At 30.7% G+C, this 17,363-nt stretch overlaps 1 protein-coding gene across 3 annotated transcripts; it reads left to right on the forward strand.

Annotated features, from left to right (window-relative positions):
- Window positions 1–160: 160 nt before the first annotated feature.
- On the forward strand, window positions 161–17,318 carry CycB3 (cyclin B3). Of its 3 annotated transcripts, none has more exons than XM_011066104.2 (7): window positions 161–348; window positions 6,762–7,015; window positions 7,419–7,733; window positions 8,405–8,860; window positions 8,964–9,119; window positions 9,785–10,065; window positions 13,099–17,318. In XM_011066104.2, the coding sequence occupies exons 2-7, from the start codon at window positions 6,803–6,805 to the stop codon at window positions 13,148–13,150; spliced, it is 1,473 nt and encodes a 490-aa protein (XP_011064406.1). In that variant the 5' UTR covers window positions 161–348; window positions 6,762–6,802; the 3' UTR covers window positions 13,151–17,318. The 3 variants fall into 3 exon arrangements, with proteins under 3 accessions (XP_011064406.1, XP_011064405.1, XP_087271482.1); XM_011066103.2 differs by having other exon boundaries at window positions 162–344; XM_087415356.1 differs by lacking the exon at window positions 161–348 and adding an exon at window positions 3,919–4,233.
- The last annotated feature ends 45 nt before the right edge of the window (window positions 17,319–17,363 follow it).

Below are 17,363 nucleotides of genomic sequence, written 5' to 3' on the forward strand. Positions count from 1 at the left end.
AATGAATCCAAGCTCTCCGATTTTTCTTTGAAGGATTTTTCAAAGCTGACGCGATCCAATCTTGATGGTAGCGTCGCCGCGAGGTGTCGCCCGAGATGGCGCTGCCGATTGGCCCGGGGCGCTCTATGTCGGCCAATCGTCGCGCCGCGATTGGCCGTAACTGTGAGTTTGAACTAACATCAACTCAGTCAGCAGCGAGGTAACCGCACTCCGCAGCCAGCGTGAGCGAGTCGCGAGAGAAAACGGCGACATTGCACAGCTGTACGACGCGTGGCATGCCAAGACCTTGTGAAACAAGCGACCTTTCGTCGTTCACGCACGGATATACGAGGATCCTGAGTCACGTAGGTACACACGATTCGCACGTTCCTAGTACATGCCAAGCGATCCGCATGGAAACGGTGAGAAGCACCCTCAGGCACCCATCGCGACTCCACCATATTTGCTCATACATTTCGGATAAATATTTTTCTCGCGTCTTTCGTGCCTGGGCCAGCCTTCGACATCGCGATTGTTTTCAGCCGTCTCCTGAAACCGTCGAAGGTGACAAAATAACGATCTCGCGACCGAACGAAGGCACGGAGTGGAGCTCGTTCCCTTTACTTCCCGCGTTTTCTGTCCCAACATGCCGCGTCTCGAGAATCGAAAATCACTAAAATCGATGGATTTATCACAGAGAGTCATATAAATTTCTGTATCAGCGGAAAGCGGGATAATTCCACTTTATTTTGGCGACAAGTTCGACGAGTTTTTCAGTACGATTCATACGAGAAACTCGTATCGATCCGAACGACCGAGTCCTATATGTCGTTCATATGCGTTAGTCTTTGATTGTTCTGAATCAAAAGCATCTTGAATCTACTTTGAAAAAATGTAGAACGTTCCCATAACCTCATTGCACTTCTCTCACTATATCTAACCCAGGAATAGTCTTAATTTTCTTTGCATAAACGAATCTATTACCTGTTTTTTTCACCCACTATTTAAAACCTATTATTATTATTTAAATATTATATATTATTGAGTGCCCTATTTGTGAATATTCGAGATCATATTGTAACTTTGCACAATATTTTCTTTAAAATTTAAAAAACAAGTATTTCTCTTGATCAGTAAAAAACTGCAACAGCTTCAATTTTTTTATAATTGAGGTATAAGAATCACCAGGTGGTTACCCGCATATTAATAATAATTTTTTAATTATTTTAATAAAATCGAATTATATTAGTTTTTGCTAAGAGAAAAATACTTGATATTCTGATTACAATTACATGATTATAAATATGAAAATAATTAAGATTAGGAACTCGATTTTTTTATGATTATTAGTAATGATATAACATGATAATATAATTCTATCAAACATGAAGAAATACTATAATTTATGATAATTTAATGAAATATTAATAAAATATCAAGATATAAGTTGTGTGTGTGTGTGTGTGTGTGTGTGTGTGTGTGTGTGTGTGTGTGTGTGTGTGTGTGTGTGTGTGTGTGTGTGTGTGTGTGTGTGTGTATATAAATAAAGTAAACATTTTTACTCAGTAAATACAATTGCAATGAATATAATTTTTGTTTAAACTTGTTTACTACTATAGTAATAAAAAATATATATGGTAAAAAATATATATTTTTATACATTAAGAAAAAATTAAAGATATTCAATGTATGTACTACATTAATAGCATAATTAACTATATTTGCATTAAAATAACAATAAATATATAATTGTCTCAAAAAATGATTATAAATTGTAGTTAAATTGCGGTAATTGCATTGTAACCATTTTTTTCTTTCATTATCAGTGTCGAAATCGTTTTCACATTAACAAAAATACATACAGAAAATTTCTTTTAAAGTATTTTGCATATCAATTCTAGATTGCACTAATTTAGTTCAGTTCTAGTGCAATCCTCGTGCAAGAACAGAAAAACTATAATGTGCAATTGTTTGTAGTTGCTGGAGTATGTCGCTTTCACTCTCATAAGGAATGTGTGGTATCTTAGTGCATCACTACTTAAATTCAGATCAAGGGAGGATCTAGTAGAAACCTTATTGGTAAGTTTTTCGATATTAGTAATAGCAGGAGGAAGAATAGATTAAGTTCTTATAAAATGAGATGTAGGAGGAGTAACATCGGAATTGAACCCGGAATATGCCAATATTTTTTTCTCATTGTTTAATTAGCTCTCGGTCCCGAGAGTCAAAATAAAAAATGGAGTCAAATTGGCCAGTAATAAATTCTCACTTAATTTAAGTCTTACATATACTTAATTAAACTTGTGTAAATGTGACAGTATAGTAAATAATGTCTCAGTGTAGTAAATAATGCCTTAATCTAAATCGGGATAAAAATATTAAGTAAAGGGCATATAAGAGTATCAAAAACAGTAAAACTTTAATAAACATATGTCAATATACTAATACTTATTCTCGATATCATTATTCTAAAAATTTTTGATGGTATAACATATAAAATGTCTTACAACAATAAAATATCTCGATTACATGTTTCGGCTTCTTAATCGAGCCATCTTCAGATTTATTATAATCGCAGTTGCAACAAAGTGCCGCAGTAAAGTGAAACAATAAAAAACTAAGTAAAAATAAAAATAAAAGTAAGTTAACTTAACCATCTCCGATAAATTGTACGTTGACCGACGGAAATTGTTCCCAATCGGCTGCTTGACTGAATGTTAAAATGAATCTATTAGCGTTTTCTCTTAGGATACACTCGGTGCAGCCCTCGCACCGCATCAGTTGCGTGTAAGCGCTACACTCAGCTACACTGCACTAGAGTGGTGTACACCATGATGTACACTACATCATTATTGCGCTAAAACCCTATTCCCGCTTGATTTCCATTTTCAAATTTTAAATGTCACACTGACTCTACATCATCCCTTTGAGACGGTATAGTAAAATCCCACTTTGTGCATAAAATTTGCACTACTAGTGTAGCCATAGAAACACGGTACACCGAATAAGTTTGCTTACCATCAGCCATGGAAACATATACACTGTCTGAGTGTTGCACTAGTGGGCAATAGTGCAGCCAAGAGAAAATGCTATATGAGTAATATGAAAAAATTGAGAACAATCCAGACTATTTATATGCTCGTCAATCAAAATAAAATTCACCAGAGAAGTCACAAAGTACGATAATGTTAAAAACATGTGTTCAGTGATAGTCAATAACATTCTTAAAAAGAGTCAATCGCATAATTAACAAACGAGATGGTCGGATTAACACATGTTAACGTTACAAGAGACTAGCGACGACTAAACAAAGGCTCGCAAAATTAAGACAATAACCGGTGATGCAAAGTCATATACCGTCATATATATTTATTATTGGTAAGTACGATTTATGAAGACTTGTATCAGTCTGTAGATTTAAACTATTTTTCAGTTTTTTAATTTTAATTAATTACAGATACTAGATAAGTCTTCATAAATTGTACTTACCAATAACACCGACGAGATACTATTAAAGACCGACATCCTTATGGGATATATATTCACGTCCTTGAGAATATTGAAGTGATTAAGAGTTAAAACTGATAATATAAAAATTACAATTTTTTCTGCAGTTATCATCTCTGTTGATAATCAAATTTTGACGATAACGCTGAAATCACAAATTATACTTACGAAGTGATTAAGAGTTAAAAACTGATAATATTGTATTAATTTTATGATTTATTTCTTTAAAAAAGAAAAATTGAGTATTATTGAGTTCTAAATGCATAAATACATCTATTAAACTAATAAATCATAAAATTAATACAATATTATCAGTTTTTAACTCTTAATCACTTCGTAAGTACAATTTGTGATTTCAGTGTTATCGTAAAAATTTGATTATCAACAAGAGATGATAACTGTAGATAAAAAAATTGTAATTTTTCTGCAATATATAGGATATTATAGTTTTACAAGTATGCACATTTATTTATGGAACATTTATATAATAAAAAATCATGAATTTAATAATGCATAAGCCAAATATTTATGTTAATAATAGCAAATTTATATCAATTGTCGATAATGTCAGTGTTCTTCAATTACCTCCGGGCTCTTTTTATACCGTCGAAAATTTGCCTAGGGTTGACGATCTTTAATAATATCTCGTCGGTGTCAATAACAGTATATGACTTTGCATCACAGATTATTGTCTTAATTTTGCAAGCTTTATTTAGTCGTCGCTAATCTCTTGTAACGTTGACATGTGTTAGTCCGACCATCTCGTTTGTTAATGCGATTGACTTTTTAAGAATGTTATTGACCATCACACATATTTTTAACATTATCATACTTTGACTTCTCCGATTTTATTTGATTGACGTATATATAAATAGTCTGAATTGTTCTCAATTTTTTTATATTACTCATAAATTATATTTACTCATAGCTTCATAGAAAAGCTAGAAAATTTTAAGTTAGTCGAGCTGATTGGGAACAATTTCCGTCGATCAACATACAATCCATCGGAGATGTTAACTTAACTTACTTTTATTTTTATTTTTATTTGATTTTTTATCGTTTCACTTTACTGCGACACTTTGTTGCAACTGCGATTATAATAAATCTGAAAATGGCTCGATTAAGAAGCCGAAATGTAATTGAGATATTTTTTATTGTTGTAAGACATTTTATATGTTATACCATCAAAAATTTTTAGAATAATGATATCGAGAATAAATATTAATATATTGATAAATATTAGTATATCGTGTGTTTATTAAAGTTTTACTGTTTTTGATTCTTATATGCCCTTTACTTAATTTTTTATCCCGATTTAGATTAAGAAGCATTATTTACTACGCTGATCACATTTACACAAGTTTAATTAAGTGTATGTAAGACTTAAAGATTAGATGAGGATTTGTTACTGGCCAATTTGACTCTATTTATGCGACCGAGAGCCAAACAAACAATGAGAAAAAAATAATTAACAAATCCTTGGCTCGATTCCGATGTTACTCCTCCTACATCTCATTTTATAAGAACTTAATCTATTCTTCCTCCTGCTATTAATATCGAAAAATTTACCAATAAGGTTTCTAGATACCTTCCTTGGTCTGAGTTTAAGTAGTGGTGCACTGAGTAATATTACACATTCCTTATTACGCGAGTGAAAGTTTATATTTTATATTTAATAATACAAATTATATAAATTGACATAAACAAATGTCACAAAAAAAGATAAAAATGTTTTCTGAGAACATTCTACCTGTGGGCATAAAAATATTAGCACATTTTATTGTAATAGTGAAGAAAGTTTATAAAAAAGGAAATAACATTTAGTTAATAATACTTTACATTTAGTTACTTTCTTCAATCTATTTGACATTGAATAAAATTAAAGAAACTAAGTTGTTAAACAAATTTTATGGTATTTTATTTCGCTTTTCTAACAGTGCTTCTTCATGGCATTTTATTCGCAGTGTATTTTATTCCATTCTTCTAACACTATTTTATTTAAAATTATGCGTTTCTAATCGATTTTTGAGTTTACTCCACAAACGTTCAAAGAAGACTTGAAATGTATCTGAAATGTTCGATTTCATCCTCTAACTTAAGAATATGTATGAACTTTAACGCACAAAATATCATCTTATTAGTCAATACCACATTGTAAATTGTACTTTTAATATTGAGCACTGTACTTTTTCATTCTATTACGTATGTTATTACGCGTATTATAGATTTTCAGCATTGAAAAGACTTACAGCCTAAAGACCCTATTGTTTTTAATTTTTAATGATATACCGAACGACTAATGTTAGTAAATAACATTTTCTTTTTGATAAATAATAACTTATTCATTAACAATGGTAACAAAATTATCGTAAACATTTTTTTAGTTGTTGAGTTTGTAATAACTTAAAATTTTCGTTATTTTGTTATTGAATAAAGAAAGTTTACTAACAATTGTTCAATAATAACACCATAAACTTTGTCTGCAATGTGAATTCTTTAGCATAAGCGAAATTTCATTTAAAAATTTTTCCGAAGTAAAGAAGGGCAGATTAAATAAAGGTTTTCACATTTGAGTTAGAAATTATTTAATGATGTAATAAACACGTTGAAAAGTAGTCCCAACTTTTTTTTGGAAGCCTAGAGTAGTAAAAAAGCTTGTATTGAAAAACAAAAGAGACTTAGATTGTAGATGGAAGGAGTAAAAATATGCAAATGAAGAGTTAAAAATAATAGAAAAAGGCTCTTGGATTTCATTATCACAAGTACACTATATGTATAGAATTTTATTTAAATTTTCTAGATCGACTTTTTACTTTAAATCGTTATATAGCTATTTATGTCATACAAAATTCCATATATGACTTTTTATAAACATTTTAAAAAGTTTTAATGCGATTAATCATTCCTCCATTAAAGAATATAAAAATCATTAGTTGGATGGCTGGATGGTATTGAATGACTAAGAGATTTCATCAAAACGCAACTGATCAGTAAACAAACAAAACAATGTTTTTGGCTAATAATAATAGTATAGTAAAATATAATAAGAAATAATAACGAATAAAAAAGTAACACATATCGTAAATATAAAAAACACAGCACTGTAGTCACAGTAAATTAAATTAAAATTACCAGGTATAATAAATAAATATTAGCATGTGTGTTGTCAGAATTTAAACTCACTCTCTGAATCATTATGCCCTATGTATATTATGTATACTATGAATTGAACTATAATTTATGAATTAATTATATGTATTTTTATGAATAATAAGGATAAGGAACCGAAGTACCAAAGTTTAAGCATATCTGAAAAATGGCACCTCCAAAAGTATTACTTGGACAAAATAGACAAAACGGCACTGCAACCTTGAGGAAAGGAATAACAACCAGGAGTCAAAATTCTTTATTGAGCAATGTATTAAAACCATCCAATAGCAAAGAATCTCGCATCAAGCGGAAATCAGATGTATTTTCGCCACCTAAAGAAAAAACGAACAAGAGATATGCTTTTACAAATATCACCAATGTATGTACTCTGCAAATTATTCTATCAATTTTTATAACAAAATATAAATATAAATTTATACTTTAATTTAGTGATCGGATTTTAAATCGGAATTTAAATGCAACTTTCGACACTATTTTCGTGTCTACTAATTCTTTCTTGCTACTCGTATAACAAGTTGTCGAACAGAAGATACGATCCTATTTATGCGTAGTATTCTTGAAAGAGCCTCACATATCAGTTACATAAATCCAATGGCTTATTGTAAAAATAAGTGGCAGGCATTAACATGAAAATTGAGAAAAATGATCTAATTCCGATCACCGTTTTAATTTATTTAAATCATATCGTTTTAATGTTCAATTCATGTTTATTTTATTTTATTATTTATGTATTTATTTTTTTTATATTATGAATCTGACAGGCCATTACTACGTCGCTAGTAGGGCATAATCCAACAAAAAAGGTAGTTACTCAGCCCAAACCAGTTGGAAGTAATGTTGCTTCAGAGAAACCCGCAGATGTTACTACATCAAAAGTTGTACCGGCGAAAGTAAAACCGGCGCCTCGTATTAAGTCTATTCTCAAAAAGGATGATAAAACAGAAACTATTAACAAAATTGTAAATATTAGACGAAGTGCAGATTTAGAAAAATCTGAGGATAATTCGTTATACGTCAGTGCTTTGGAAGACGTTAATGATAGCATAAAAAAAACTCGCAGGAGTAGCAATAATAAGGTATATATATATATATATATATATATATATAAATTTTCTGCAATATATTATTATGTATAATATCTTAGAATTCATGTTTTTCTTTAATTTCATTTATGTACGAAAACTTAAGATAACTCAGACTAAAACTTACAAAGAAAATTAGATTAAAGTAATTTTATTTTAGAAATTATATAAAATTTGTTTATTAAATTTTTATATAATTTCTAAAATAAAATTACTTTTAAAAAGGAGTAAGAAATAATTTTTTAAACTAAGACAGGATTACACTATATATTTTTAACATTTTATTATTTATATTTTTAAAAATCCTGAGAAATCGAGCAAATGAGAGTGTAACGCAGTTGGAGCATGATGAAATAATACTGTTAATCAGTGCAGTAATTGATTGCATATATTTTTATAAAAACAATAATTTATATTTTATATATTTTTACTATACAATATTTTACTTTATACTGCCCACAGAAACACCTCTCGAAAAATCCGCCGTTCGGAATCGGCATTAAAACTGTAGGTCCCATATGCTCGTGACAATTGAATAATCACCGTGCCCACCACAAGCATATGAGAGAGGTGTAGCACAGACCAGAGGTTTAACATAAGAAGAGGAAGAAGAAGAAGACTTTATACTGTTTATGCAGTAATAATAGCTTAAATATATATTATAGGTTGATGAAAAAACCAACGACAAACCAACAGCAATAGCAGAAGAAAAAGAACCCACATCCCCTACGAATGAGAGTGAAATTTCAGCCACTACTTTATTGATCGCTATACCTGTAAGAGAATTACCCGAAGGCGTTCAATGGGATTTTGATGTTGAAAATTGGCTAGATCCATACCAGATATCACACTATGCAATGGATATTTTTGAATACCTGAAGGGACGAGAACATCTATTCCTCATCAGCGATTACATGGACCGACAAGTATGTCTCTCGCAATGGATGAGAGCGTTACTAGTCGACTGGATGGTTGAAGTTCAGGAATCATTTGAGTTGAACCATGAGACCCTATATCTGGCTGTAAAACTTGTCGATTTATATTTGACAAAAATGACAGTCGGAAAAGAAACTCTACAACTGCTTGGCGCTGCAAGTCTTTTCATAGCGAGCAAATTTGATGTAAATTTTATAATTATATATCCACAAAATTTTTGCCTAACAAAATTGTACTCCTGTCACGAACAATAAGTTCATGATAAAAACTTTATAACTTTGACTTTAGGAAAGAATACCACCAATGGTGGAAGATTTCTTGTATATATGTGATGGCGCTTATACACAGAGAGAGCTGATAAAAATGGAAATGAATGTTTTAAAAGTAGTCAATTTTGACCTGGGAGTGCCTCTTTCTTACAGATTTCTTCGGCGTTATGCTAGGGTAAGCAGCAACAAAGTTACCGATTTATATTTAGGAATATTTTGTCTTAAGATTTAAATGAATATATTAGACGATATAATACTTCTTCCAATAATGAAATAATTTTCTTTCAAAGAAAAAGGTTGGTTTTATTATTCGAAATTAGATTTAAAACTAATATATTTTCGAATCAATAGGAATTAAATAAAATTAATGCATAAGGCCTGACTGACTTATATTGTTAGTTATAATAACAATTCAACAATTGGAAGCTCCATGTTCGGTTTCTCGGAATTGCAAAGCGCATCTGATCTTTAGGTAGATTTTCGATCATTTTGAGACGAAAATTCTAATACCAAAATGTCGAAAGTATGATTCGATAACTTTAAATACTTATAATTCGAAAAACTATTAAAGCCTCGACATTTTGATATTAGTTTTTTTTTTTTCAAAATGATTTCACGAATCTACTCTTAAGCGTTGTTATGGTTTTTACTAAACACTCTGTATGTGTGTATATTTTCAAATCACATCAGACTGTAAAAAAAGTACAATTACATTCTTCTATTGGAGATCAGCTACTTTAATATTTTAAAATTTAGTTTCCAATATTAATTCTAAAAAATCTGATTATCTTATGCGAATAGGATCTATACATTAACTCAATCATTACTATCTGAAAATAGTGTGCCAAGGTCTCCATGCCCACGTTAACTCTGGCTCGGTATATATTGGAACACTCATTGATGGATTATACGATGATCAGATTTAGTGATAGCAAAATGGCAGCGGCGGCGTTGTTATTGGCATTACTAATGAAAGATCTAGGAGGATGGAATCCAACATTAGAATACTATAGCGGTTATAAACTGGACGACATAAGAGATATTTGCAATCTTCTGAATCAAAGTTTACATAGGAAGCATAAAGAAACATTAAAAACTGTCCGCAGCAAATACAGCCACAAGTAAGTATTTAATTGTATTGATTTTATGTATTATTTATATTTAATTTATTTCTTTTATGTATTTCCTTATATATATATATATATATATATATATATATATATATTTGTATAGAATGTGATCCTTAAATTGAAAACTTTAAATATTTTACTTATTTTTGATGATACAAAAAAATGTTTTAAATGAAAGAGAAATGGTTTTGAGGGAGATATTTTGATCACTTTTTTTAAAGGTGTAGATATCAAACAAAAATATGAAGATTTTTTTAATGGAATTATATGATTTTTTTTTACAAAATTTGAAGTTTTTAACTAATCTACGCATAAAAAAATTAAAGTAGAGATATCAAATAACCAACAGTTTACGATTTACGAGATATTTTATACTTTATTCTGGCATGACATGAAATATTAAATATCTACTTAGTCGTATCCTTAATCGTATACTAAAATTAATTTTTTAATAATCGCGTACATTAATATAATATTATGTGCAGAATAATTAGAGATCATATTATCTAAAAATTATATAATTCTATTTAAAAAAAGTGGAAATAATCTTCATATCTTTCTAGCGTTTCCACCTAGAAAAAAACGTGATCAAAATATATCCTCTTCGAAACCGTTCCATTTTCATTTGAAACATTTCTTGTATCATTAAAAATGAATGAAACATTCAAGGTTTTCAATTTAAGTGTGTGCGTGCGTGCATGCATGTGTGTATAGGGTGTCCAGTAACTCTCGTGACAACACTCGAGTGCAGATAGAGAATAGATTAAAGTAAGTCAAAAGATCCTGTATCATTTTACAATTTTCGCAATAGTTAACAATTATTAAAAAATTAAACAATGTCATTATTTCGAGCTTATAATTAGAATAACTTTAAATTAATATAATTAACATAAGAATATAAATATTAAATAATATTCTACACAAACATTTCAGCTTACAAAGCCTTCTTCAATATTAAAACGCAGAAATACAATATTAAATGAACAAACCAAATAAATAATAAATACAATGAAAATTTAAAAAAATCAGTGTAGTGTCAATATATAAAAAATTCAAACATCAAAAAGTATTATGTCAGATTACAATAAGATAAAAAGATTTTAAATACGAGAGCAAGTCAATAAGTTCTTAGAAAATCTGTCAGAGGGCAGTGTCATGTCATACTTTTTGACAAGTAGCATCTTTCAGCTAATTATCAAATTACGAACGGAATTCACCGCGTAGTTTCATTTCTGTAGACGATTAAAGCGAACAACCTTTATATTTTTTGCAAAATGGAAAAAAAACGAGTTTCGTGCAGTGATCAAACATCTACATATGAAAGGTTTAACACCGAAAGAAATCAAAATCGAATTGGATAATGTTCATAGCACATCTGCATCAACGTTTGCGACTGTATAATTGGGTGAATGAATTTAAACATAGTTGTACATCTACATGTGATACATCTCGTTCGGGACGTCCAATTGAGGCTGCTACGCCAGAAATAATCGATAAAGTTCACGATATTGTTTTGACTGATCGACGAGTGAAAGTGCGCGAGCTTGTTGAGGCATATCACATGGCATAGTGATTTCAATTTTGCACGAACAATTGGGTATGAAAAAACTATCGGTAAGATGGTTGCCGCGTTTGCTCATTGTGGACCATAAGCGCGACCGTGTGACGATTTCAAAACAATGTTTGGAGATGTTTCAACGTAATCCAGATGAATTTCTGCGTCGATACATTACTGTAGACATGGATCCACTTATTACTTCACACCCGAGACGAAGGAACAAAATAATGGATTTCACCGAGCCAGCTCCGAAGAAGGCGAAGACCGTGAAATCGGCCGGAAAGGTGATGGCCACAGGGACGCGATATAATTCATATTGATTACCTTCCGTCGAAGCAAATGATCAATGGCGATTACTACGTAGTCTTATTGGACTGTTTCAACAATATTTTAAAAAAAAAACATCCCCATTTGGCGAAGAAGAAAGTGCTCTTCCATCAAGACAATGCACGGGTTCACACGTACCCGGCACCGATGGCCAAATTCAACGAATTCCGTCCTACGAATTGCTTCGCCATCCAGCATATTCGCCAGATTTAGTCCCCTGCGACTATTTCCTGTTTCCAAATCTGAAGAAATGGTCAGAGAAAAGAGATTCACTACCAGAGAGCAGCTCATCGCTGAAACAGAAGCTTATTTTGAAGGGTTGGACAAATCATATTATTCGGACGACTTGAAAAAGTTAAAGAATCGTTGGATCAAGTGTATCGAGCTGAAAGGAGACTATGTTGAGAAATAAAAATGAATCGGAAAAAATGTGTTTTACTATGTTTTTCTAAAAACTTATTGACTTCGTAATACTATTATTTTAGATTGATATCATAAAAAGACATTCTCGAGTATTTATCGTTCTATTCGAATCATTCTACATGCTATAAGATTGGAACTATATATAATTTAGTTAATAGAACGATTTTACTGTCAAATCTTAATAAGAATATAGAATTTATAATAGAGATTTTGAAGGATAACGGTTATCTTTTAGGAAATTTTTAATTATATTAATAAAAGGATTAAAAGTTTGGCTTGTAAAAAATCCACAATGGTAAATAATACTGGCTCAGTTGACACTGATGGAGTTTTAAGAGAGTTAATAGTTTTTAATGGTTAAAAACCATTTAATAGTTAATAGTCAAACCGCCTATCGCCAGATATACACCCAGACTGTGATCACTAGGCGCACAGAGCTTGTTTACTACAAGCGACAATTAGTTATATACAAGTGGCAAAGGAAAACAATTCCCCGCTTTAATCGTATCTCACGCGTTTGCATTAAACGGTAGGCCGGATGAATATTCAGCGATCTTTCGAAATTAATATTTCATTAACTATTGCGAAAGCTATAATATACTAAAGGATTTCTACTTGATCTGCATACGAGCATTGTCCAAATATTCTGGGACATCTTGTATACAACATATTTTTCATAAATTATCAATGTTTACTTTATTTTATTTGCATTCTAGGATTTTCTTCGAAGTTGCGAAGCTGCCCCTAAAAGAGACTTTAGACATATGAATAGAAAAAATACAATTAAGAGTGAGAGTGCGCTCCCATGGGATGCGAAACTGCAAAACGTCTATGATTGGTTGTGGCATCATTCCGCCGATTCCGCTCCGCTAAGTGTTTTCCTATGTCACATTAAGTGGAATTTGTGGAATACGCAATTAGCGCTGACAAATCGCAAGAGCCTTCCCGTAGATCACTTTCATTGGATCTATCGGAATAGCTCTTGTCATTAGCTCGCATTGATTGCGTATTTGCAAGTTTCGTTTAATGGGACATAAAGAAACAACTCCTGCGGATCAGAAATCATATAATACATACAGGGACATCTGCCAACTTTTATGTATACATTTCGATTTTTTTTATTTACATTTCCATCTTTCTGTATATTATTTGACATTCATTTTCTGACCGTATTGACGTCCATATTTCTTTGTAGGCAGAAGTCTGTAATTTAATAAAAAGTTACAGGAGCACTACGAATAGCTACGTAGTTTTAAACGGTTCGACTTGTGATCTATGGCTCGATCCCATGTGTGTCTTGCATATTATTTACAGCTCTTTCCGTTTCTGATGGCTCTCAATCGATTTGCCTTCGATTAAATATATATTCTTGTAGAAGACAGGTTTTCTTCGTTTAAAGGTTAGCGTCGTTAGCGAGATCCACACGAATCCGCTAAAAAACTAAAACTGTGGGAAAGAAACGACGGAATCGGCAGAATGAAACCATTATCAATCACAAATATTCCGCAGTTCCGCATCCCATGGCCGCACTCTAAGGAAACTGAAGTAATTAACTGTAAAAAAGAAAGTACTCCAAATTCAGCACAGACAAATAATTATCTTAATAGCATGACAATTAAGACAATAGAAATTAAGACTAGTCGTAACATTTGTTGGACAACTTGAATGTTTGTTAAGTGTTGTAATATTAGCACGCGAATAGCGACGCTACCCTCTAAATTATATAATGCATGAAACGAAAGCGGAAACGTAAAAATCTCGAATGTATGTCAAAAAGTTTTATCGTGAAACTTCACCGAGTTTTTTTACGGGTACACTTGATAGCGTATGACTCATCTTTATTATTATTATTATTATTATTTATATATATGTATATGATGCAGTAATCTCTATATCACTTTACAGTCTTTGCTATTTGTATAAGTCATTTTACTAATTCTTTTTCTTTTTTTATTAAATATTTATTTTAGCGCCACGCTTTTATATCTTGCGAGATGAATCCTCAACCCGAAATGTGATATCGGGTTTTTTTTCAATCGCGAGAATAGACTGAAAAGTAATGCACGTATGGTGAATTGACTCGTGAATGAAAAAATGTACATTTTAAAAATTCAAAGGGAAGAAAAGAATAAATATTAATCTATTTTTTTTTTACATGCTCGTTTTGTAATCCAATAAATTGTTCCTAATAGATTAGAAATTTTTCTTTATATATGACACCATTATTTACTTAGCTTTATCATCTGCGGAAAAATAAGATGCCTTATAAGTCAAGAAAAGAAATACAAATCACACAATGTTAGACCTGAGAAGTGAAATCTTTTATTTCTGTTACAACAACTTTCTAAAATTCGTACATAATTTTAGAGCAATTGAGTTTACATTCACCAAAATTTTTATGTTCAAAAAACCACTACTCTTCGAGTAACAACATTCATGCCCTAAATCAGACCTATTTAATATTTTGCTGGCAAGTTAAACGCTTCGATTTCTCCAATGTCTCATTGAGCGAAGTAAAGAGAAAACAGAAAAAAATAGATCCCAAAGCACTGCTCAGTGATTGGTTGCTCTAGCATCTATTTTTTGTTCTCTCAATATCTCACTCAGTGAAAATATGGAGAGGGGAAATCGTAACTGACAAATTAAATATTACGCCTGCTCTAAAGTCTTTATAAACTTTTCTCTCTCTCTCTCTCTCTCTCTCTCTCTCTCTCTCTCATTAGATTGCAAATATTAGTTCTAATTAGCGTAATTTATATATATATATATACATATTTTTTTTTAGCATAATTTATATATATATATATATATATATTTTTTTTTTAACTTCGATTGTTTGAAAATCATTGATTACACCAAAATTTTTTTATGCACATTTATTAAAAATAACTGAATAAATACAATATAATACTGTTCTCCATCTCATTCCTTAGAATAGTTGACCGCATGCGTTGCTTTTCAGCCTGTCTCCTTGTAATTAATTTTCACTTTTCGATGTCTTTCACGATAATATTTTAAAATTATATTGTCAATCGCTGATTGATAATATGAACATGATTATGCGCAAGCGAATGACCGTATGATAATTCTCACTGAAGATATCGTCATATAAAGAGTGTGGCGCGTTGTTATATATCATTGTTGTATTTACAGTTAGGTTTCCAAATTTCTTTCTCGTCAGAATCAAGCTAGTTTTTCTTGTCTTTTCGCTCCAGTCTTCACACATTTCAATATTGACAATGTAATCATTGAAATATGATTGGAAGTTGAAGTACAAGAAGAAGAACGCAGAAAAACTAACTCATATCGATAGGGAAAATGCAGTGGAAGCCTGACTGTACATGGACTGAATGGAGCTTATGTTGTTGGATGAGAAACTCTGATTTCTATTACAGTCATGAATGAGAAAACGAAATATTTATCGCAGATAATCGGATGATGTGAAGATTCAATGAAGGATAGAGTATTCTACGTCTGATATCTAGCGATCTAATTTAGGTGTATTTATACATTATGGCAATTTGTTTTAGATTTAAACTCTCCTGTTTTATATATTTAGCGAAGTAAGATCTCTTTTCTATCAAACTCATAATTACTAAATTTGTGTGGCAAATATCAGCCATTTCTATTGCCAAATGTGGTTTGTACAAGATGAATCTAAAAGGGCACCAGAGTACCGATTATATAATTTTTTCCTTAAGCCAGAAAAATGAAAAGTGAAAAAAAAATTCATTTCCGCCATAGGGAAAAAAATTAATCGATACTCATTTAAGCTTATCATTAATTTATTATAATACACCTACCATTCGCTACTTTAAAGATCAAAGAAAGAGAAAAAGTTAAAGATTTATATATTCTTGTGTGCCAAAACAATAAGTGTAATAAATTCGGAAAAGAATCGCAGTTCTGACGTTTCGAAATTATATAATAGAGGTGACATAGTTCTCTTTTCCGAACGAAAAAACTTTCAGGTAAATATTAATAGAAATCGAAAAAAATCTGTGATATCAAACACATTCGCTCATAATGTCGCAAAATTGAAATGAATGCGCGTGCGTCATGTATTTTTCTCTTTCCAAATGCAGGGTGGCCACGAAATCCTCTAATGTAAAGTTGAATGGCCGGTGTAAAGAATGAAATAAGTCCGTAATTTGAACGCTTTATTTTAAATATTTAGCGTCTAAAATGAACCTATCGCATTCTTACGTTCGATGGGGAGATGCTTATTTGACATTCGTACAATATAATCTGTTTGTATAATTAATATTATTTATATTTTGAATGTGAAGAAATACAAAACCATTAAAAAATAATATAAAAATCTTTTAGTATAAAAAATAAAATACTTAGAAAACTAAGAATATATACATATATAATTAATTACCTGATAGATATATATTTTCGATTATTTTCATAATCAAGTTCTGTGTGTGACATCCTTTGTATTTCTTGATAAAAATATCAAATATTTGGTAGTGAATATTGATATGTATAGCACATTTGACAATAATGGCTAATTATACAAAATGAAACAGGAATTTTATGGCTACCCAGTATAAAATACATAATAGTAATTATTCAGTATTTATACGATTATTCTTAAGCAAAAATATAAAATAATGTAATGCGCAACTTCAGAATGAACTTTCGTTAGATTTTCTAGTTACCTCAAAAAAAGCGAATATCTAAGTAAAAGTTACATACTGTACATATATAATCAATCACAGATTTTCATCTGTATATATATTGTACCCAAGATTAATTAGGACAAAATTAAAATAAATTTATGTAACAAATATAGATATATATATATATAAAAAAAATACATGCGCGATCATAATTTTGGTCTAAATTAAGCCAGTGTGTATATAATATATTTTTTTACTATCAATAAATTAATGTTTATTATGCTGAAATAAAATGTGTGCACTATAAATGAGATGTAATTTAATAAAATCATAAGAATATACTTGTTAGTTCG

This window comes from Acromyrmex echinatior, chromosome 17 (genome assembly GCF_024713525.1).
Source record: "Acromyrmex echinatior isolate Ae372 chromosome 17, ASM2471352v2, whole genome shotgun sequence".
NCBI lineage: Eukaryota > Metazoa > Arthropoda > Insecta > Hymenoptera > Formicidae > Acromyrmex > Acromyrmex echinatior.